The sequence below is a fragment of the Gavia stellata genome, chromosome 4 (genome assembly GCF_030936135.1).
Source record: "Gavia stellata isolate bGavSte3 chromosome 4, bGavSte3.hap2, whole genome shotgun sequence".
Taxonomy (NCBI): Eukaryota; Metazoa; Chordata; class Aves; order Gaviiformes; family Gaviidae; genus Gavia; species Gavia stellata.
The window spans coordinates 54,389,555-54,413,695 of NC_082597.1; the positions used below are offsets into that span (position 1 = coordinate 54,389,555).

Here is a 24,141-nt window from a genome sequence, read left to right on the forward strand (position 1 = left end):
CATGAAACACAGCCGAGACAAGCCTCCTACCTCCTGCACCCTTCCCTGCAATGGATGATTTGATGCTCCATTTCCACGGGCTGTCCAGGGCTCGGCTTCACAAAGTGCTGAGACGACTCAGCTCCCCCCGACGTTACTAAGAGACAGACTTCTTCACAGCATCGGAATTTTTTTCCCAATTAACTGTGACATTGGAGCAGGCAACGATACCAGACATACATATGCGCGGGACAGCCAAATCCACGCCCTGCCCGGCCTGCTGCAGCCACCCCGCCGGCCTGACAGAACCCAAGGCGCCTGCCTGGGAAAGTCCTTCCCGGCAACTGGACCAGTGCCCCCCACCCCAGTACCGACCGCAAGTATGGCCTAGAAGTAAGAACGCCTGCCCCTGCTGTTTCTTTTGCAGCCGGGTGGGGAAAGGCCGGGCCGGGGAAGCCCGTGGGGGCTCACGCCGGATGCCTCCGATGATCGATCGACCGACCGACCGACCGACCGATCCCAACCCAACCCAACCCAACCCAACCCAACCCAACCCAGCCCAGCCCAGCCCAGCCCAGCCCAGCCCAGCCCAGCCCAGCCCAGCCCAGCCCAGCCCTACCCTGCCCGCCCCGCCCCGCCCCGCCATGGCCGCCGTCGCTGCGCCTCTGCCCGCCCGCGCCCAGCAACATGAGCCGCACGTGGCGGGGGGCCAATCGGGACGCAGCCGGTGCCCGGCGGCGGCCAATAAGGAGGCGGGAAAAACGCGGGCTGTAGGCGCCCATGGGGAGGGCGGGCAGGCAGGCGGGAAAAGGCGTGCGGGCCGTGCGCATGTGCAACGGCGGGGACTACAAGCTCCGGCGTGCCTTGCGTTGGGCGGGCATGGCAAGGCACGCTGGGAGCTGTAGTCCTTCTGGCGCTGGGCTAGGCTGGGCCGGGCCATTTCTCTCGGGGTCGGGCGGAACTGGCGGCGCCGCAGGGCCCCGATGGCGGCGGCGGCGGAGCGGACGGACGAGCTGGTGCGGGAATATCTGCTCTTCCGCGGCTTTACTGCCGCCCTGAAGCAGCTGGACGCGGAGATCAAAGCGGACCGCGAGAAGGGCTTCCGGGTGAGCGGCGGCCGCGTCCCCCTCCCTGGCGGGGCGCTGGGCGTGGGTGCCCCCCGGGGAGGACACGGTCCCCGGGCAGGCCGCGGACGCCTCTCTGCGCATCCGCTCCCGGGGCTGCGCCAGGGGAGGGGGCCGGGCGGCGGCGGGGCAGCTCTCCGAGCCCCCGTGCTTAGCTCGCCGCACCCCCCTCCCCCCGGCTAGTTTGCGCGCCGGGGGCCGGACGCACAGGCGGGACCCCCCGCATCCCGGTAGCGGGGGCCGCCGCCCGGCCCTGCCGCCGTTTATGTACGCGCAGCCTCCTGGCGGGGGACTTGAGCCGGCTGAGGGCTCTCCTCCTGCTTGGCTCCGAAGCGGCGTTAGTGCAGGGCAGCGGCGGTGGGCGACAGGCTGCATCGCTTTGCCTGGCTTCCCAGCCAGGGGCTGCGGTTCCCGGACATCCGCCTTGCGCCGGCGGTCTGCTCGGCCCGTCCAAAACCGCCGTCTATAGACCCTACGTCCGACCTGCGAACCACCAGATGTTTCTCAGCTTCGTGCCGAGAGGAACGGAGGAGATGCGTGTAGAAGAGGGCAGCAAGCAGGAGGACGTATCTTTGCCTGGATCTTTTCTTGCTCATGAGATTTTTATCCAGGGGCTTTACAGCCCCACTCTTTAGTTTGGATATTTTAAGCATCAGGTACCTTGCTAGATGTGTGGAAATTGGTGCAGAATTTGCCAGCCTCGAAAACACAGTTTCAGTCCTTTGTGTGAGCTTAGTGTTTCTGTAGCAGCAGTTCTGGGCACTGAATGTAGTATTTTGAATGGTCAGATTTTTCTTTAACCAGCAGTACAACCACTACCTTTATCATTGATAAAACATGTTGCTTTTATTTTTAAAAGACCAGCACTTCACTGATGTTTAGAGGTCGGCAAACAGTTGATTTATTTGAGATAATATTGTCCAAGACAAAATTAAGAAGGGACTGCTGGGGTCACAGACTTCTGTTTCCTTTATCTTTAGGAAGCCACAGAAACAGAGGCTGAGTAATGTCCTAAGACATGAACTGATGAGGGGGGAGCAAACCACTTACTAAACAACTTCGGTAGTTGAATTTTGTATAGGCTGCAGATTTTCTCTTTTTCCAATGCCTATCTTGGCCATCGGAAATCACTGAACTAAAAATATATTCCCATACCACTATTCTGCCTTACTCATATTGCAGAAATGATTTTCAGAGACATAATGACAAAAAAAATTTCTGTTGCAAACTTTTCTGCCTGTCTTGTTAGTAGATGATGTTATTAAAGATAAAGGTATTTCGAAGATTGCAGTACAACAGATCTTTCTTCCTTTTTCTGTTGGGTAAATATAGTTTCTTCCTTTTAGTCTGCAAATAATACTATTTTCCATGTGCTGCACTTTAGCTTTCAACATCTAATAACATTATTCCTGTTTCTTCATTATCAACTGACTTTTTAAAAGAAGTGGAAATGTTTTGCTTACTTGCAAAAAACGTGGTCTTTTTGTCAAAATCTGTTTGGCTATGTTCTTTCATGTTTCTTTCTTTTCGTATTTGAAAGGTGCTGCAGAGTGGAATAATGCTAATACAAAACGCAGAGTGTTTCCTGGATTAGGAAAATAGCTAACGCATAAGTGCTGGATTTGTAGTATTATTTGTGCAGTTAAAGCTTCTCAGCATTAAGTTACAGAAAGTCTCTTGTGCCGGAAGAGCGCTCACGTGACTGCAGTCTTCCCTGTTTTGCCCTCTTTAGGTGGATAAGATAGTGGATCAGCTGCAGCAGTTTGTTCAGAGCTATGATCTGGCTGCTCTGCGGGATTACTGGAGTTATCTGGACCGACGCCTTTTCAGCCGTTTGGAAGATGTGTACCGGCCAACAGTGAACAAGCTGAAAACCAGCTTATTCAGATACTACCTCGTCCATACTGTTCAGGTAGTGTTTGATTTTTAGGCTTCTCTTTTAAAAAGATCCTGGTCTCTGAAACCCTTGTGAGCCTCTGACAGGCCTGGTGGGTAAGGGACAAGCAATTCATGTGTCATGTATCAGGAGTGTAGTAAAGTTTGATGCGAACTCAAATGACAAGTTTGTAAGCAGGAAAGGGAAGCCCAGGTGAGAGGGAAGTATGGTTAGCTGGGAGCAAGATATCACACTCAGACATGAAGGCAGGTTCCCCCTCAGACAGTATGGCTGTACTGCTAGCTCAGTCCTGTTCAGCCTCTGTTACTAACTTGGATACCAGGAGAGATCACAAGATTCATAAACACCTCCTTGGGTGGAATTGTCATGAGGATAGAGGAGGACAAGAATAGTGCTCAAAGCAATCTTTGTAAGTTGAAGAAACAGGCAGAAAAAAGCCCCAAGCACCTGTATGGAGGTAGGAGTAGTCAACTGCTCTGATGCAGATTAAGGAATGATTGAGTAGGCAGCAGCAATGCAGGGAAGGGTCTTACTGCAGTGCTGGAGATCAACAAGCAGGATTGCCTGTCCTTCCACACGAACCTTCTGGCAGGACTCAGCCAGTTCTTCGAGGCACTGTAGTTCTTAAAGCATCAAGGGAGTTGGAGGATTCAGAAGAAAAAAGGTGACTTGAAGGTGTTGGAGTTGAGTTTTAGTTTATGAGAAGGGGGACAAGTGGGCTTCAAATCTGTACAAGGTAATGTGGGAGGGAAAACGAATGAATGTTTTTTGTTTACTTTGAGTAGAACAGAAAATAATCTCTGGTCCATTTTAAGCTCATTATCTTGCTGAAACATTAGGAAAGTCAATGGAATATATTACATAGGGTGGGCTTTGGCCAACTGAATAGACAAACACCTGTCAGAAATTCATGTTTCATTTCATACCATTTAGAAGCAATGTTTCCTCCTTGACTCATTCCCTGTCTGAAAATCTTAAATGATGGGTGTTGGAGGAGTCAAAATCTAATGCATGTTTCTGGAAGTGTGTTTTTTCATGTTTTCTTTTGCCCTGTGTTTACCCTGAGGCATGACTGTCCTGTCTGAATAATGTATCAGATGGAAACCTTTTCAGGCTACATCTGCTGTAGACTTGAGTAATTTGAAGTATACTTTGGTCCTGTATATGAATGCTTGTGTCTTATATCAGTGCACAAACTGCAGTGGTTTAGCTGGAAATCAGTGTGATTAGTTTGATTTGCCTCAGCCTTTAAACAAGTCTGTGGTGACTAGAAGGTCGGAGTGAGTGCATTTGTGAGCTTCTCCTAGCATATTTAAGATCCTTTTGTTCCTATATGAATCTGTTAACTCTAACCACTTGTTCTGTTGGGTAGTGAAAGTAGTTGTTAGTGTGTTCATAACCCAGAGCAAATATTCCTAGAATCCACATGGTGGCATGAATGGAAGTGTGAGCCCTGTTCTTCTTGCTGTGTTTCAGACCGGCCGCAATGACAAAGCGCAGGAGTTTTTCCTCAAGCAGGCCTCTGAGCTCCAGAACCAGGCGGAGTGGAAGGATTGGTTTGTCCTGCCCTTCCTCCCTGCACCAGACTCCAACCCCACCTTCGCCACCTATTTCTCGCGCCAGTGGGCAGATACGTTTATCGTGTCTCTGCACAACTTCCTGAGTGTCTTATTTCAGTGCATGCATATCCTTTTTTGCAACTAACAGTTAAATCTCCCTTGCCCTGGTGTTATGCTTACTATTAACAGTGGTGCCAAGAATATAGTATTACAGAACTTGCTGCTTTCAGGTGCATTGTTTAGAGCCAAGACTTAATAGGAAGCTGGTGTTTACCAGAGGATGTTGGAATAGTTATTGTTCAATTATTTAACAATATGTTACATTCCCTGGGCACAAACAATTGTGGTTGTTGGTAATGCTGAACTCATCCCTATGCTAGTGACTAGAAATCTTGTGCATAACATGTTCTGAAATGCTTTTCCTCTTTGCTTGGCATGGTACAAAACAGGCATGCAACCTTGGGTTGTAGTCCATAACTGAACTAGCATCTCCTGTTAGACCCTTCTCTGGGTACTTATGTTCACAACATTGCCTAGTGACAGCTCACTATAATAGGGCAGTTCAATGTTGGCAGAAATAATAGCTTTTGTCCCGCACTTCCGATTTCTGATGTTGTTTGCTTGTTGGTGGGCAGGTTTACACTGTAGCTGCAATACAGCTCATCTTGAACTGTTTCTTCAGTGTGCACTAATGCATAACCTGTCTTGTCCTCCACTTCTGACATGTAAAAGGGAAGAATCTAAAAATCCTTGTAAAGCCTATGTGAAATAGTTCGTGCAACAGTAAAGTACAAAGAAAGTACAAAGATGGGTTGGGTAACTAAGCTGTTGCTAGTCTTCTGGCCTTGCACGTACATACTTCTTGCTAGTAGTGTGGACTGGGCAGCTTTGCCGTCTTACAGGCAAATGGCCAGTATGAAGTGCGGGCTTTTAGAATTAAGCCAGGTGCACGCAAGTTCTTGTCTTGGTTTTCTTTAACATTCCTCACCAGTTCCAGTCATTTTGAACTTTGAAGCTGAATGTCTCAGGAGCAGTCTCATACAAGAAGAAAATGAATCGTTGCGGCATAAGGTCAGAACTGAAGTCACTCTTTAGTTGCTGACTGTATGAGGCTGTGAGTTTTGTAAAATTGGTTCCATCCATGCAAGAAAGTTGTAGCTGTTCAGTGCAGTTATTCCAAGACAGATTCTGGTATAAGTCCTTTGTTATTTTGGTTTATCTTTCAAATGTCTCGGGCAAACTTAGGTTTGTGATCATATTGTGAAATGTCTGTTTAGGATATTACTGTCCCTCCGCTGGATGTGACTGTCCCTTTCCCTGTGCTCTCTGACAAGTGGCTGGATGCTGTGCAAACTCCTTTCCTGCTACACTGCAAAGTCAAGACAAGCTGAAACTAGTGGCAGGTTAAGTGCATATATGGCTGACTTTGCATGGAAACTTGTGACTAGTCACCTCCAGATTTTAGCTGATGGAGCAATAGAAATGGGCAATAACTTCTGGCAAGGAGGCAGAAACAGTTACTTCTGAAATGGCCACTTCACCATGCTTGAAGTGCACTTAAAGCAATTTAGATCAACTAATGGAAATGTTGTGAATGTTTCCCAACTCTAGACCTTGCATTAAACTGTAAGAAGGGCTGACTCGTTCAGACAAAATGTCGACCAGCTCCATGTCTTGTTTTTGACAGTATCATCATCAGATGCTTAGAGAGTTGGTATAAGAATACATAACACGGGTTGGTCCTTTCCCGGTATAATTTCCTATTAGAGAGATTTGGGAAATCTACAGTTTAAGAACTTTCTAAACTACAGATAGCATGTGGATGATCTCATACGAGTGGGAAGCAGGACTTCAGTTTCACTTCCTCAAACATACCAAGTAAAAGCTCTCTGTATGAATACTTCAGTAAAGTAAGTTTTGTGCTTTACCTCCTGTGTTAACAAAACATTATGTTGTATGTTGTGCTTCCCATTTCAACTGTTTTGGTAGCTGATCAACACTGTTCATTTGTCCTAAAAATGTTGAAGTATAACTGATTTCAAAAGGGAGGGGTTTTTTTGCAAAAGAAAAGCGAGGTTTGTCACTGTACTGTATGGAGTCAGTGGATCAGGCAAACTTGGACAGGAGGGTTCTGCAAAGATGGTCAGCAAATAGGGAAAGCAGGATAAAGTATGTTTTGAAACAGAGCTCTTCTATTTCCTCTGATTTTATATTCTGTCCTTTCATTCAAATTAAAGCTGTTTTTTGTTTGTGGTATGTTGATTAATACCACTTACAGACTGCGTAAGTGTTCTCTGGCAAATAGGCAGAGGTAAAAACTAGACTTGCCTTTTTGGAGAACTGCTCAGGTCAGAAAAGGAAGCAGCTACCTATAGAATACAGGTATAAATAAAAAATGGTATGAATAAATACTGAATTCAATGCTAGTTGAAATTATGTAGTGATTCTGATTTCACTATTGAAACAATGCAAATACATGAATAGCAAGCTGGATTCTAAAGCTCCTTTTTCTTGTAATTTCTTTCTTTAAATACTATGATAAAAGGAAAAAGAAGAATTATATCTGAAAAACAAATGTACAGAAACAGAAAAGCCTGAGGAACCCTTCACGTGAACAAGAGTCACAGGCATAAACCACATCCGTCACAGAAAGCTGCATCCTGAGGTTCCTCTCTGCTAAGGGTGAAAAAGAAAAATATCTCCACATTATGGAGAAAGAGACAAATCTCACTGTCATGCTTGGGAGGGAGCTGGGCGGCGTGTGGAGCTGGATTTCAGGGTGACCTGATGATGTTGGCCTCAGTGCATCCTGCCAGCTCACCAAACCCTTGGCTGTGGGAAAAAGATGACCTTCTAGGCTCAGTGCCCCTGTGTCGCTACTGCCAGTCACATGCATTTCCCTGGCCTTGAACTGCCTGCATGGAGTGGCTGATCAGCTCTGCCCTGGCCAGCTCCCATTTCCCAGCACCATTAATGTCCCTGCAGCAACAAGGAAAAGAGTGAAGGGTTTTAAGTAGGCTCCAGTTTCATGTATGTAAAGTACTGATGGTTTTGACTACTTGGACTAATGTGGTGCTCAGCCCGTCAGAGCAGCTTTCTTCCCTCCCCACCCTTCTAGGGCTGTTGAAATAAAAGGAGTAAACAATTTCAGCAAGTGGGAAGGAGGTGAATCTCAGCGACCCTCTGTTTACTGGCTCTTTTCTTTCGTTGTAGCTGTTTGCTTTGCAGGCTGAATCCTCCCGCATAAAGAAAGAGGAACTGGAGGTGGAACAAGCAGTTCTGCATCACAAGTTGCCTGCATATGTGGCCAACATGGATCGACTAGGGGACTCTGAGCTGTGAGTGCCTGCAGGGGAGGAGCTGGGGACAGGCTCTGCTGTTTTTATTGGGTCAGGGAGGCTCCTGGAGGGTCTTTTCCTTGTTCCCTGCCCTGGGAATCAATGCAGAAAGACATCCAGGCAGAAACTCTGGTGACCTAAGTGGGTTTAATGGGGGAATTAATGACATGCATCTCTCCTGCCATTTGGGAGAGAGATTCTTGCCAATTGGTGAGAACCCAAGCACATATGGAAGTGATTCTGTTCTGCTCTCAGCATTACACCAAGGTGTTCTGGGCAGCCAGGGCACTGGTAGCAGTGCAATACCGTGCAGTATTGCTCAAATGAAGTGGATTGTCTCTTGACTCCTATTTTCTTTAGTGTCTGCGGTGTGGTAGGTGAGTGCCCTGTGTTGTTGGAGACACTGTTACTGTATCACCCAAAGGGGTCATTGTTTGCAGACATGCTTTCTTGCTTTTGCAAAGTTAAGGGAAAGGGAGTTTCTCTTCTGCAAGGCTCAGTTATGCACAAAATTCCCCATAAACTTGCTGCAGTTAAAGTGTATTTTATGGCTACATCTATTGTATTCCTATCTGTGGAAATTAGGCAACATATACAGTGATACACCTTGTTTAATTGCTATTTAAACTCTTATTTTTCCCCATTACATAGTCATGCAAAGCAAGTCTGTGTCTCTGAATTCATGGTGTTCCTGAGATTGCTTTTTTTCCTTGCTTTAAAAGGATCTGGAAGCAAATGTAGCTTAGCCACAAGGTATTAGTAACACTGCTGAGGCTTTGGCTTTCTCATGTGCTTCTTTTGTTTCTATTCAGACAGGAGGGGGATTGATCAAATTGTGTTGCTGACAATGACAAATAGAAATTGTAGCAGAGACCACACACAAAGTCTTTGTTTTAGTCTAAAAACTGTCTGATTAAATAGACTTAAGTGTCTGGTGAACTATCTTGGTAACTGTTCTGCACTCTCTGCACAGGACAGGCTACAGAGTTTAATTTGAGATTTTTTTTTTTACTTAACTACTCTGTGTGGAAGCCCTGATGTTCATCCGCACACGCTGGAGAGAGGGACGTGAGGGATGGGATAACTTACTCCTGTATTAATTTTTGTCCATTTGTATTAGAAAAACTTGCCTCAGAAGTGGCATTTCTTGTGTGTGCAGCTTGTCTCTTAATCTGGGAGCCAGTTCCAGTTGCTTTTTCCATGTCTCTGCCCTACCCAAAGCCCAACTTTGGTAGAACAGTTCCTTTTTAGAAGAGAGGATAGGCACAGTGACGGTGATTGTATTCCCCTTCCCCTGGGTGCTGCTGTCCTTCCAGAGGAAGCTGTAGCAGAGTGAGGACAGACAGTCACTTTCTGGGAAGCAGCTGCTGCTCTTGGCATTGTGGGCTGAGAAGGGAGGTGTATGTAATCATAGAAATAGACCTAAACTTTATTTTCTTTGGGTCCAGTTTTTGAGATATTGAGGGCCTGTGCTTTAAAACTGCTGAACATCACTTGCTGAATATCTAAGGGTGTTCAGTGAAACACTGGATACTGAATGCCTCTTGAGGTAGGTTTGTGTTATGCCTTGAATTGGGAATCCTGGCTGAATAGGTTCTTTGGAAATCTGGATTCTACTGCCTTTCCGTCAGGGTGTTTCTAAACTAACCAGATGGAGTGGAAGGAGTTTGCGGGGATTCAGTAAGAGCTGGACCCACTGTCTCAGTGGCATCTCTGAGAAGTGAGCTTTGGTTACAGTAATTATAATTATCTGCTCCAGGCACTACCAGGATGTTTTAAACCAGTTTTTTAATGCATAGTGGTCACAGAATCACTAAGGTTGGAAAAGACCTGTAAGATCATCAAGTCCAACCAAAAAAAAAAAACCCACAACCACACACCAAAAACCAACCCACCCAACACCACACAGCACCATGCCCATCAAGCCACATCCCACAATGCCACATCCACACGCTCCTTGAATACCTCCAGGGAGGGTGACTCTACCACCTCCCTGGGCAGCCTATTCCAATGTTTCACTACTCTTTCAGTAAAGAACTTTTTCCTAATATCTAGCCTGAACCTCCCCTGGCGCAACTTGAGGCCATTTCCTCTAGTCCTGTCGCTAGTCACTTGGGAGAAGAGAGCAACACCCACCTCTCTGCAGCCTCCTTTCAGGTAGTTGTAGAGAGCGATAAGGTCTCCCCTCAGCCTCCTCTTCTCCAGGCTAAACAACCTCAGCTCCCTCAACCGCTCCTCATAAGACTTGTGCTCCAGACCCCTCACCAGCTTCGTCGCCCTTCTCTGGACACGCTCCAGCACCTCAATGTCTTTCTTGTAGTGAGGGGCCCAAAACTGAACACAGTATTCAAGGTCCATCAGCTTGGAAAGGAACATCTGTCCTCCAGTGGTTCAGACAGCTGGCACTTGGCTTATTGGGTGGTCTTTGATAAGGTTGTCTGGCTACACTTTCATATTCTGTTTGGTGTTTTTTGTTTGTTCTTTTAATTAGTGATATGACCTGCAGCCAGAGGAGTACTTCACATTCTCTTCAGTCCCGGGGAGGCTTTCTGTCCTCTTTTCTCTCACAAAGTAAAAAGGGCCCTTCCAGACCAGCCCATCCAAGTGGGGCTTCTCCAATGCAGACTGGCAATATGCTGCTAGGGAAGAAAGAACCAACAAATCACCAGGTAATTCTCAACTGTGTTTGTTGAAAGGTGGTCAGTATCCAAAGAGTTAACTAGCAGCACAGCACTGCTCCAAGCTTTTGCTTCCACCTGAAAAAAAAAAAGTCCTTTCCTTCCTTGCAAGTGTATGCTGGGCCTGAATGCAGCACAAGAACAGCTGATGTTGTCTGGGGGCTTGTGGAGCCCTTGCAGGTGCTTGGTTTCTTTGCCTCCTCTTTTGTTCTGCAGCCTAGCACAAGTGTAACTTTGCCAAATCATTCCTCTGCCTTCCAGAGTGCCAAAGGAAAAGAAGGAACAGTGAGCTGTAAGGACGGAAAGAGCCACTTCAGTGGGTTAGTAGCAGGCGAGTCAAGTTCCCTGCAGCAGCGGCAGAAGCGCTTACAAGAGCATGGGAAGGAAAGAAAGGAGCTACTGTCGAAAGGGACCTTCCAGGTACCAGGCAACACTGCAGGGCTGGGAAGCGGAGGGCTGGTATTTCTGTAGTTTGTTCTGCTAGGTGGTAAACCAAGTGCAAGTGTTCACGTTAAGCTTCTGAATTGCTACTCAGATCTAACTGTATCAAAGATTAATCTCTGTAGTTAATCAACTCCTTCCACGCTCAGTTTATTTCTGTGTCCCTGGAAGGGAATCAGTATTGACATTTCAAATGGAAGAGGAGTTGTCTTTTGTCATGATCTTTTCAACAGTCTGGTACTGGGGAGGGTGTGTTTCACCCACCTTAATGGTTATGTTCAAATACCTTGTTATAATCCCCATTCTTTAGTGGCAATGGGCTTGACTCACTCATCCTGCCAGAGTGAGTTCTCTCCTGTGGGTTCTTACGCTGGTTTGTGCAGGCTCTGTGTGGGACAGATAAAAATTGATAGAAAGCTTTCCTGGATAGGAGTGGAAATAGCCTTCGTAACAATGTTTGCTTTTTGGAGTTTTTTTGGAGTTTTTTTGTACCATATGTTGCAGTTTTGCCTGGGGGTGTGCCCTGCTTTCTAATCTAATGAAATAAAAAAAACTGTGTTGTGGATGTTAACTGCTGAAGGTCAGCAGACTACTTCTGTTCACCTGTGTATTGTCTGGCTTTCAGCAGCCATGTGGTCGAAGGATACAGAGCACAGGAGGAATGACAGCAGCATCTCAGCCATGTTTATTTTGGCTGTATGAGACACTGTGCCTTGGGGGAGAGACAGTGCTGAGGGACTGTTGCCTATCGGCCCATGTGTGTGGCTGTTGTGTGTGTGGGAGCGCTGCTTTACAGAGGAGATGTTATTCCACCACTGAGCATTCAAGGCTATGAGAGAACTTTTTTCTTCATGGCTCATATAAAATATTTTAATTAAACATTGATCAGAAAATTGCAAAGCCCAGTTTCCCAATACGTATCCTCTGACTTTGCTTTTTCTGTGATGTTCCAGGTTAAGACAGTGTTTTCCTGGCTTTGTAAAAGTTGCTTCTGGTTCTCTAGGGGAAGCTGATACTATTTAGCTTTATGTTGTTCTCGACGCATGTGAGCAAAAAGGAAACTGAAAGGTGGCACTGTTTCTTTCACATGTGTCACTCATTGGTTGTTATCTCCCCACATTAACTAATACAGAGAGAGGCATTCTTGAATTTATTTCCCAATCTTCCAGCTTCGTGATTTCAGATTATTTGATTATGCAGTGTTTGAAGCATTGCTCAAGATGTGAAAGCTACTATAAATAAGACAAGGATGAGCTAGGGAACAGGAAGTCAAAACCATCAATACCAATACCATTTGGGGGCATTTCACCTTCAGAGAATGATTTAGCAAAGGAATGCTTGCAGATGTTTTATTGTCTTATGTGTTGTATCTGCTTCTTATTCAGCTTGTGGTGACAAGGGAAGACTAAGCTGCTTTCAGACACTTCTGTGTGCTGCAGTGCAGATCTTGTCTCATTCAGATACCTTCACCTCCTAAAACTCCATTTGTTCTGTCTGCCCTGTCAAATTGGGTTTTAAGCTTTTGGACTTGTGTGTCAACTCTACCGTTGTCATCAGTCAGTTGGCCACAGTGGTTGACGCAGTGCACACAGACTAAATCTCTGGCAGATAGGGATAATCCATCCACTGGGGCTCACCATCCAACAAGAGCTTTTGTGTAGGTTTACTGAACTGCATATTATACAAACTTAACTTACATTGCTGAATGCAAGAATTCCTTAAAATATGTTGACTTGCTTGTGAATCTGTGCTCTAATGGCTCTAATGCAGAGGGATCTGGACAGGCTGGATCGACGGGCCAAGGCCAATTGTATGAGGTTCAAAAAGGGCAAGTGCCGGGTCCTGCACTTTGGCCACAACAACCCCAGGCAACGCTACAGGCTTGAGGAAGAGTGGCTGGAAAGCTCCCCCACAGAAAAGGACCTGGGGGTGTTGATTGACAGCTGGCTGAATATGAGCCAGCAGTGTGCCCAGGTGGCCAAGGAGGCCAATGGCATCCTGGCCTGTGTCAGAAATAGTGTGGCCAGCAGGAGTAGGGAAGTGATCGTGCCCCTGTACTCGGCACTGGTGAGGCCACACCTCGAATACAGTGTTCAGTTTTGGGCCCCTCACTACAAGAAGGACATTGAGGTGCTGGAGCGTGTCCAGAGAAGGGCGATGAAGCTGGTGAGGGGTCTGGAGCACAAGTCTTATGAGGAGCGGCTGAGGGAACTGGGGTTATTCAGTCTGCAGAAGAGGAGGCTGAGGGGAGACCTCATCGCTCTCTACAACTACCTGAAAGGGGGTTGCAGAGAGGTGGGTGTTGCTCTCTTCTCCCAAGTGACTAGCAACAGGACAAGAGGAAATGGCCTCAAGTTGTGCCAGGGGAGGTTCAGGCTGGATAACAGGAAAAATTTCTTTACTGAGAGAGTGGTGAGACACTGGAATAAGCTGCCAAGGGAAGTGGTGGAGTCACCATCCCTGGAGGTGTTCAAGGAACGTGTGGACAAGGCATTGTGGGACATGGTTTAATGGGCATGGTGGTGTTGGTTGATGGTTGGACTTGATGATCTTAAAGGTCTTTTCCAACCTTAGTGATTCTGTGAAAATGGGGCTCTAATGTCAGCCGAGATATGCCAAACAGATGTTGTAGTTCCTTTAATTCTTACAGGAAAGTGTATGGCTGGGCACATGGAGGGGGATATAAGGGACGCTACAACCAAGGAGGCCATATTAAATGGTGTAATTGTGCAACATGCTATCCTTGTGCTGAGAAAGGTTCCTGGCGGAAGGGGTGTTGAGCTGACAGTGCTTCTGTTTCAGTGCAGCTTCTTGGTTTTTTTCTGCCAGCAGGCTGGGGTGGCTGAAGAGCTTGATCTGGAGCTGCTGCTTCCTTGTATTTCACACGGGATTTCTTCCTTCAGGGCCAAAGTGCTGAGAAGAAAACAGATATTAGCACAGCTGAGACAGAGGCATGCTCAGAGCTGCATGCTGAGCAGATGGAGACTTCAACTAAAACGCCTACCAGCAGTGCAGAGGCTGTGGGGGTCCGGCAGGAGCAGCCTTTCATTGTCCTGAGCCAGGAGGAGTATGGGGAGCACCATTCATCCATCATGTACTGCAGGTAATGGACTGGCAGAAGAGGACTTTCTTGTAGAAGCCTCTGTAGAGGACCAGCTGTGTCTGGCCTCTTTCTCCCAGCCTCTGTTCTGTCCAGCACATTGGGCATGTACTCTTAGTTGTAGAGCAGTTGAGTTGGCATGACTGCAAATAGCCTGTAGCTTGTGCAGTGGGAATGGACAGAGATTTTTGTGCTTGGGAGATGCCAGCCAGGAGGAAACTCCCTGAGAAAGCAGGATGGTATTGCTTAAGGGCATTATGCTTTGCATGTGGAGCTTGGTGTGCCTCATTGTGCCAGTTATTGTAGACTGAACAGGAAGTGGTGCAAGGAAGTTCTGATTCCTGCAGGAGGAATTGGTGTGTGGTCAGAAGAGGAAGGATTACTGGGGTATCTGCTGACATCTAAGAACTTCAGGGAGAAAAATATCCAATCAGTTTCCTTCTGCACATAGGGTTGATTGTTCTGGACGGAGGGTGGCCAGCTTGGATGTGGACGGGGTCATCAAAGTCTGGTCTTTTAACCCCATAATGCAAACTAAAGCTTCATCCATTTCCAAATCTCCGTTGCTGTCCCTGGAATGGGCGACCAAGCGTGATCGGCTGGTGAGTAGTCTGCATGTGGAGCCTCGAGAGTCACAGCAGATGATCTGGGGCTGTGTTGCTATGTGTTGCACATTAACTTCTAGACAGCTGCATTGTGGATAAGATCAGGGCAACAGTTGGTTTCCACTTTAGTCAGACATGGGGAACTGAAGCCTGTAGGGTCTAAGAAAAACTAGAGTGGGGAGTGTGCTCTGTGTATTGAGCAAGGAATTCACTACTGGTTGCCCTGAGACAGAAGTTCCCAAGCTGCAGTGCAGGTACAGCTGCAAGATAGAAGTAGCTCCTTTAAGAGAAGTGCCTCTCTCCAGGCAGAGCAGGCAGCCACTTGTAAAGGCAGGCAGAGGCAACCTGGTACAACAGCCCATGGGAACCCTGCAGCAGGGAGCTGTGGAGCTTTACTCACACCCTAAGCTAGAAGCAGAGAAGGGAGAGCAGGGCTGAGGAGCAGGGGTGTGGTGTCGGCATTCTGCTTGTTGCAGGTGTGAAAAGGGTTTTGTAGCCAGCTTTGTACTGGTGCCTTGTCAGTTGGGGGTTGGTGTGTGCATAAGGAGCTTGGGACTTGTTTTAAAAACCATGACAGTTTAAATGTTTCCAATAGGACTTTTTCTCTAGTTCTGTTACTAGAGAGGAGCCTTAAATTATATGCATTCTTCTGAGTCCTAGAACTGTTGCTAGTGTTTCATGCCCTCCCTTGGTGAAGAGACAGGGCTGTGTGAGAAGGCAGGCCTGCAACTGAAGGAATATTGTTCACACCCTGGCACTGACGATGTGTTGCTGGTAACCCCAGAATACCACCTGTGAAGAGCTGGTGCTGCAGCTTGTCTCTTTCTTTTCTTTTGCTCTTAGAAAGGAAGTTGTCCATGCAATTGTTCTGATGGGTTTTCTGCTTTGTGGAGTTTATTTTCTGCTTGCTGATAGAAAGATTCTTCTTTCTGAAATATGGGGATTCAGCAGCAAATCAGGCTCTGAAGTGAGAAGGATCTGGCTTGCTTAATTTTCTTTGATCATGCATCCCTCCGTGGTTTTACTTTTGAAACCTTTTTTTAATTTTTATTTTTTTTTAAATTGTAGCACCACTGATTAAGCATGTGTGAGCCCTTCTGAATGATTTCATTCTCACCTGGATGAAAGGAGGTGGCTTCTACTTGGTTTTCTCTTAAACTTAGATTGTTAGTTCTGTGTTACTCTTTTTCCTTGCTCCCCTGGATATTGAGACTCCACATATGTTTTGTATCCTATAATGCTGAGCCATACTCTAGAAAGTGGCTTTTACTCCACCTTGGTGCCTATCAGATCTTTTTCTCACTGGAAAGCAGTGCTTGACTTCTGTGGCTCTGGGGTAGTCCTACTCAGCATGATATGCACAGAAAGACAAGATGTACCCTAATGGAGTGATATTTAATTTGAATGCATAAGTAGAAAAAAATTTACTCTGTGGTGTTGATGGTTGTTGGACAGCATCATTGTACTCACTCACACTCCTTCCATCTCCTCCTTGCTGGTTTCAAGCTATTGCTTGGCAGTGGGGTTGGGACGGTTCGTCTTTATGACACAGAAGCAAAGAAGAATCTCTGTGAAATCAGCATTGATGAAGACATGCCCAGGTAACTGTGGAATACTGATTTTTTACATATACATATATATATGTTGTTGGCTTTGACTGTGAAAAGGTAGGTGAAGGCTCAATGTTCCTGCTGCTTTCCTGCAACTGCAGGACTATCTAGCATTCATCCAGAGGGCAGTGCCGGTCTGAGCAGTGTAAAACTGCCTAGATAAACGGGAGACGCTCAAAATCTAAGAACACAAATCCTGCCCTCCTTTACGGTGCACCCTGTCTTGCAGGGTCTTAATGGGAGAGCTTGTACTTGAGTGTTGTGCTTGAGGCAGCTGCTGGAGAGAGGCAATTCAGACTGTTTGCTGTGTTTCAGGATTCTCTCGCTTGCCTGCAGCCCAAGTGGTGCCTCCTTTGTCTGTTCTGCGGCATCCCAGAGCCCCCTCTCCCACATGGACTTCTCAGCAGTCAGCTCTGGGGGCAAAAGCATGAACCAAGTTCCTGGGAAGCTACTACTGTGGGACACTAAAACAATGAAGCAGCAGGTACTTCCCAGGTTTCTTTCCTTTCTCAGTCTGCTTGCTGAGAATGTGTCTTCTGTTTCAATGTATGTATAGGAGCCCTCTTTCTAAATTATGCTTTCTTTTCAATACCCTTCTTTTTCCCCTTTCCTTCTTTCCCCTCTATCACATGCAGGATAAAAACGAATAGTGTAAGTAGCTCCTGGGCTTGGATTGGAGTATTTTTGTTTTGTTGGTGTGTTGGTTTTTTGAGGGATTCTTCAAAATAGTCCATAGCCTTGTTTCTATCCTGCCTGCACAGTTTGTGACTGGAAATGTCCCAAGTGGATTGAACGATGCTTTGCTCAGGCTTCCTCCAGTTGAGCTGTATTGAAGGGTTTTCTTTGCTGCTATTTCCCCTGCCCTCCCTGTTTGAAAGAAGCACTTCACTTAAAGAGGTTTGATCTCATGTCATCATCTCTATTTTTGCAGCTTAGATGGGTCAGATTCTGGCAGGGAATCTTCGTCCCATCCCTTTCTTTTGCCCTTAAGAAATGCTGTCCCTGATGTGTAGGAGAAAGCAACATACTGAGGCTAACGCCTGCCAGAAACTGGTTTTGCAGCCTTGGCCATGGCCAAGAAAGCTGTGGCTTGGCTGAGGTGAATAGTTGGTTTAGTGTCACAGTAAAATGCAGCTGCCAGCCTTGAAGTCTGTAGTCATGAGAGGTGTAGGGCTCCAAACTGGAGGAGTTCTTGCTATTAGATACCGTCTTTCCTCCCTCTCCTGGACATCAGCTCCTCAGCACCCCCAGCTCCATGTCTTGGCATTAATGTAGACTTTCCCTTCCAGCTGCAGTTCTCCCTGGAGCCTGAGCCCATTGCTATTAACTGCACAGCCTTCAACCACAATGGCAACCTGCTGGTCACCGGGGCTGCAGATGGGATTGTTCGCCTCTTTGGTATGTTGAAATTGGGCAGTGAGGTGGCCCCTCGGTGTCCCCAGCTGGCTGCCCCTAGCACCCTTCTGCCAGCAGGGAGGCAGCTCTGGGACATGCCTGAACACCAAGGTGGTGGCTGTTTTCTCTCCTCCACAATGACTCTCAGGCGTGAATTGACATAAGCTTTCTCTGGGGGACATTGGCTGGAGACCCTGGTAATGCTGCTGGATTTGTTGTTTCCCTCCTGCTGAGGAGCAGAGTTAACTTGCCCTTGAGCCATGCGGTCTTGGCTGTGCCATATAGCAATGCCAGAGGCTGAGTCTTGAGGAAAGGAATTAATGTGTGATCTTCTAGTTGAAGGCAAGGGCTTCACATCAGTCCTTCTTCCCTGAGCAATTTCTGTTTCTCAGGTTTTGTCTTCTTCAGCCTGTCCTTGTGATAAAGGCAGTTTGGGCCTCCCTCCTCTGTGAATGAGGGATCTGCTTCTGGCCCGGGTGCTGAGCTGGAGACTGCAGTTTGAGGTCTGTGGGAGGACAGAGCTGGCAGCAGCTGTGGGGGTGGATAGGATAGCAAGGGGAGGAGAAGAAGAAAGGTGGCAATGAGGCTTGGACGCAGAATGCCTGCAGTTGACAGTGAGCATGTGAGCAGCCCTGTGAAGCTGGAGGAGGAAGTGACTAGTTACAGGCCATGATTTTTGAGGCCAGTGTAAAAGCCACATGCTGGAGAATAAGCACAGGGTGCTGGGATTGGATTGGGCTCCCCCAGGCTGGTTTAGAGGGCTGGGAGAGAGACCTTACGAACATAAAGGGCCTCACTCTTTTCACCTCAGCTCTGTGCAAGTATGAGGAGTGTTCAGTACTGGTTCTCCCCTCAGATATGCAGCAGCACGAGTGCGCCATGAGCTGGAAGGCACATGATGGGGAAGTCTACTCCGTTGAGTTCAGCTATGATGAGAACACAGTCTACAGCATAGGCGAGGATGGCAAGGTAGGCTCTGGGTGACCTACTGGTCAGCTGGCAGTGAGATCCCTTCTGGACTCTTCTCCATATGGTGGGGATAGCAGTAAAAATACCCTCAGAATCTGGAGGATCCACGGACTGCTAACTCTAATCTTAGGTGTGCAGCACCACCCTGCTGCATGCGGTCTCTGCGGAGAGAGTGGCTGGGAAGCATATTAACAGCTGGAACTGTTTTGAACCTTGTCTGTAAATCCTACTGTTGGTGACATCCCCTTCCTAGGGAATCCATGTGAAGATGACCTTTCTGTGCCCCTGAGATCACCACATTTGAAATCTGGGATTCACCAGGGAGCAGATCCTTTACCACTTTGCATAAATTTCCTTGTCAGCAGCTCCCTGTTGCTTATAATAAAGGCTTTTATTTCTGCTGTTCCAGTCTTCAGCAGTAGAGGTGTGGCTCAGGGAGGGAGACTGCCTGAAGGTGTGGGTCCTTGGCTGATAAGAGTTATGTGAATTCCCACCAGGATCCTGCATGCAATGTGGAAGGACACATAGGCATCAGTGCTTGTGGAAGGTAGGGCATATGTTTGCCTGGATAGTAGGCACTCTTAAAGCCTTAGCAGCCTCTGTTTTATAAATAGGGCCATTTACATAGATGTCAAAATGCCATCTTCTGTGTTTAAGTAATAGCCACTTTGCTTAAAAACGACAAATGGCCCCCTCTGCTTTCATCTTAGTCAATTTAACTATGGGCTTTTGTCATCTCTTTTTGTCATTCTAGTTTATTCAGTGGAATATTCACAAAAGTGGCTTGAAGGTGTCTGAGTACGATCTTCCCAGCGAAGCTACAGGTCCTTTTGTTCTGTCTGGATACAGTGGCTACAAGCAAGTCCAATTCCCACGAGGAAGGCTTTTTGCTTTTGACTCTGAGGGCAACTATATGTTGACGTGCTCTTCTACTGGGGGAGTAATCTTTAAGGTAAGTCGGAGAAGTGAAGGGGAGTACTCTTACGCATCCATACAAGCTCTTGTTGTTACAAGGCTGCAACAGCAGGCACTGGAAGTTCTCAGGCAGCACCTACCCATCCCTGCTCTGTCAAAAGCTGCTGCTCAGTTTCATGAAGTATGTGGTGTTTAGCAAGTCTTTTAATTTTTTTAATATGTTGGTGCATGCCAGTTCAATGCAGAATGTGTGATTGTTGACTGATGCTCATTTTTAATCTGCCTTGTGTGCTTGCTGGTGTTATTTTTAGTCCCAGCCTGATTCTCTCCTCTTACTGTGTACTGAAGTGAAATGAAGGATAAGGCTGAATGGTTCCAAGTACCCAAATTTCTGTGCCGCAGTAACAAGTGCTTACTGATCGCATGCCCCTTGCCTGCCTCCTCTTGAGTCAATACCCATCAGTATAAGCCATTGCAAGGCAGATGGGATAGAATTTTTGCTTTGCATCTGGGGCATTCAGAGCACCCGCACTAACATGAGCTATAGCTTAGGCTTCTGTGCTCTTAGCCTGCCACGTTCAATTACTGCAGCTTCTGACATCAGCCGAGCTGCTTGAGAACATGTGCTTTTGTCATGAGACTGGAAATTTGCTTCCTTGTTTGTGCTACATACATCTCAACATCTCTCTGATTTTCTGCTTAATTATGTATGCTGATAGGGATATGGAGTTTGTAGCAGGCTTTGGCTTCTCCAGTGGGTGCACTGCACCCACTGCAGAAACTTGCCTCCTTAAAATCTTATGCTTTCTTTCTTTTAGTTAAATGGTGAGGAAAAGGTTCTGGAGAGCTGCCTTTCCCTGGGAGGACACCGAGCTCCCGTTGTCACAGTGGATTGGAGCACAGCCATGGACTGCGGGACCTGCCTCACTGCTTCTATGGATGGAAAGATTAAATTAACAACCTTACTGGCTCAAAAGTCTTAACCTGGACAGTGCTGAAGGGAAAGAGCAACAGACTTGATAAAAACTGTATTAGCTCCACAGGAACAAACTGCATGGGAGAGAAGGCAAACCACAGTCCCTCTTCTCATTGTAGCTTTTGCCTCTTGACAAATGTTAGATACATTTGCCAAAACCACTGTGCAATAGAGTGGCGGTATGGGACCGGATCAGTGGCAGCACTGAAAAATAAGTCTCCACTGACCCATTGTGGCAGCTGGACTCCCTCCATTAGGGACTCTTGAGTAGCTCGTGGCTAGAAGGCTGCTGGGATCACATCAGGGGTTCTGCAGGAGAAGGTGAGGCTGGAGGAGGCATGCATGAGGCAGCACAGTGCATGGTGATAAGGTGGCTCAAAGTGGAAAGGCTGGTGCGAAACCAGAGTATTCTTTTGGTATAGCATTTGTTGTTGTGCTTTTTTGTTTTGTTTTTGTTTTTCCATAAAAAGAAAATACCCCCTTGCACTTGATTTCTGTGCTCTGTTCAGTTGTTGCTGCAAAACATGGAGGGTGGCTGGGGCAGTGATGTGCCAAGAAAGTTTCCTGCATGGAGAAAAGAACTCTGTGCTGTCACTAGGTGCTTCTGGCACTGACACCCACACACAGGAGGCAACCAGTGAAAGACATCCAGGAACAAAAATAGTTGCGTTTGTTTGGATGTATTGCGTTCTCTTGCGATATCTGCTACCAACTAGAGGAGAGATCCCAAGTCAGACTTCTTGAAATGCTTGTGCTGGAGTTCAGAAGCTACATAATGCCTAGCAGCTACCTGATGGCAGATAGGAGGAGAGAGGGCCAGAACCAGTCTGGTCCTGTATAGTGCTCTCTGTCACTGGAGCTGTCTACCCCTGCACCCCCCAACATCAGGGCAAGAAGTGCTGTGCTCAGGTATTGCAGTCTTTGAATGGACTGCTAAGCAGCCAGATTTCATCTGCTTACACATTCCCTTGAAGCGCACTGCTGCTTACATCCTTGGGCTTTACTGGGAGTTTGCAGTACTGTTCCTTGGCAGAGCTCTCATTCTCAATTATATGAACAGGTCCATTTTATTGTTTGAAGATACCAAAGGTATCTTCCAAAGGCCATTTTGGTGTTAGAGCCCGGACATCCATTCACATTCACCGATGTGAAGGGTGATCGCCTGGAGAGGAGGTGGAACAACATTTCAGACTGGTTTTGCCAAGTGTGCTTTGGTGTATTTGTGAAGAGCGGCTTGTCAGAGTTGTAATGCCTAGCTAGCTATCTCTTTCCATTTGAAGAGATGGGGCTTGGATCAGGTGGACCTCCATAGCTGGCATCTTCCACTGCTGCCTGGCCAGACCTGGAACGTGATGGTTCTTCTCCGCTTCCACGTCTTGAACAGCACTGTGGGAAACAGAAGTCCCAAAAGTATAAAAATGCATCTGTCAGCTTGTGGCAAGCTGAGTGAATGTATGCAAAAGCAGATGACTGCAGCTATTAGCAGAAAGCACAATGAGAGACTAGAACAATTCTGGCTAATTGACACTCCAGGACTATGATACAGCTGGTGTTGCTTGGTGAGCAACTGGTGTCGCAGGGCTCCCCTTGCTCTGTGTGAGGCTGTGGCATAATTTTTGGCAGTAGTTTAAGAAATGGCCCCTTTTAGTTGCTTGTTGCTTCCCTCCTGCTGCCTTCTGCATTGAACTGACAAAAGCATTTATGCAGTGGCAAAGGGCTCTACCTGGGGAAACTGTTTCAGGTAAGGGAAGGAGGGAGACTAATTTCTTTTTGCCGTAGCCCTCATTTCCACACTCCTGGCACTGCATGACTTGGCCCTGCCCTACAGAGGTGGCACCCCAATGCCTCTAAGGTGCCTTAACAGTTTTTCTGAAGGTGCACAGAAGAGATGAGGAACTGCTGGTTGGGGGGGTGGAGAAGTCCCCAAAGGCTCTTTCCTCATGACCTGGGCTTGGAAATCAAGGTGTGCTGGGCTAACTCTATGGCCGTTCTTCACTGGTGGCATCACACCTCACAATATGACTTGGTGTGTGAGAAGGATGTTGCCATCTTTGTGCCTGGAGATGTTAGGTACAGTCTGTGGTTTTTTTGTCTGTTGCATGTAGCCCAAGGAAGACTACAGTTACAGCTAAGATGAGGTCAGACTCTGGGAAAAGGCTCATTAAAGCAGGCAGGAGGTCTAGCCGAATAAAACTGGGCCTGCAGTGTGAAATTTCCAGATCACTGGAGACGCTTGTGCCTTGAGAGCACAGCATCACGGAGGTTGGAAGGGGCCTCATCTTGTCTATCTCATCTATCTCTGCCCTGCTCAAAGCAGGGTCAGCCAGGGCAGGTTGTGCAGGGCCACGTCCAGTTTGGAGCATCTCCAAGCAGGGAGACTCCACAATCTCTCTGTGGCACAAATAAGTCACCAGCAGGCTGAACTGGGGCCTCCAGCCCCCAGGAGGCCCACTGAGGCGTAGGCAGAGCTGAGCTCTGTCATGGTGTCCCTGTCTCCAGCTCTGTCTCAGCTATGCCTGTGCCTGGCCAGGGACCTTGCTGCTCCAGGCCCCAGCCTGCAGGCTGCCTTCCCGGCCTGCCCTTGGCCTCCCTGTGGCCCTGCCTGGCCATCAGTGGGCTGCGTCTGACCTTGCTTGCCGCCACCACTGGGCCTGAACCCTAGCCCGGCCTGGCCTGACTTCCTGGCTTACCCTCAGAGCTGCTGCCTTGCCAGGCTCTTGTTTGTCCCTCTGGGCTCTTGGCTGTCCCAGCTGCCTGCCCCAGGACTGCCCTGCTCCCCTCGCTTGCGTAGGCCGAGGCTGGGCACTGCCCTGCTGGCTGTGGGAACCCCTTTGCCTCCCCATCCCTGAGGGAGCAGCAGTAAAAGTAATCACCTCAAATCCACCAAACAAACCAGAGCTCACCTTTCTTCTTAGTTTACGAACTTTGTTGGCCACCTCTGAACAGCTGTTCTTCATCTCTCCCCGGACACTGAGCTGGGACTCTCTCTCTCTCCCTGCATATACCATCAGCTTTATCTGAGATCTCTCCAGAAGCATCTTCAACCTGCACAGTAAATTAGTAGAGGAAAGTGTGAAGCAAAGCAATAATTGGCCTTTTTCACGCACTCCTATGTAAGCAGCACAGTCGTGGCTTGCTTCATCTGTAACGTGTTTGACAGGCCAGGAATTACTGAGAACAGCCAGCCCTCCAGCACCATACATCTCTTGGAGGACGCAAAGTTCACCTGAACAGAAGAAGAAAAGACTTGCTTCCCTCCCAGGACAATTGCAGGCAGCCTGCGTTTGCAAGGCCTTTTGCAGCTTTTTAAAACCATAGGCACATGCACAGAAGCACCTTGCAAGATCAAATGTGAGGCTTGAATTTGCTTACAAATGGTTATGTACATGCTTTTACGTGAGAGTTCAGTAAAGCTTGACTTCTACTCAACGTGATATTTCTTTAAAGCACTAAAAAGGCATGCCTGGTATGTTCTTCTTCCAGTGCGACGTTTCTTCCCTGCATTTCATCCAGAAGTGCTTCTGATCGGCATTTCAACTTGGCCAGCTGCTTCAG

General features: G+C 47.4%; 1 protein-coding gene across 1 annotated transcript; it reads left to right on the forward strand.

Moving 5' to 3' along the window:
• The first annotated feature begins 962 nt into the window (after positions 1–962).
• WDR91 (WD repeat domain 91) lies at positions 963–20,973 on the forward strand. The gene is made up of 16 exons (XM_059816502.1): positions 963–1,085; positions 2,836–3,015; positions 4,477–4,684; positions 5,548–5,630; positions 7,773–7,897; positions 10,389–10,566; positions 10,837–10,995; positions 12,588–12,589; positions 13,928–14,119; positions 14,568–14,718; positions 16,228–16,322; positions 16,647–16,815; positions 17,621–17,729; positions 18,583–18,695; positions 19,450–19,647; positions 20,429–20,973. Exons 1-16 carry the CDS (start codon positions 963–965, stop codon positions 20,591–20,593), a joined length of 2,250 nt encoding a protein of 749 aa, XP_059672485.1. The 3' UTR covers positions 20,594–20,973.
• Positions 20,974–24,141: the final 3,168 nt, after the last annotated feature.

Bases quoted from the DNA above. Each gene is read 5' to 3' on its own strand.
- WDR91 (XM_059816502.1), top strand. From the start codon at position 963: ATGGCGGCGGCGGCGGAGCGGACGGACGAGCTGGTGCGGGAATATCTG. The intron at 1,086-2,835 runs GTGAGCGGCGGC...TGCCCTCTTTAG, and splicing joins ACCGCGAGAAGGGCTTCCGG to GTGGATAAGATAGTGGATCA. The intron at 17,730-18,582 runs GTATGTTGAAAT...TTCTCCCCTCAG, and splicing joins TGGGATTGTTCGCCTCTTTG to ATATGCAGCAGCACGAGTGC.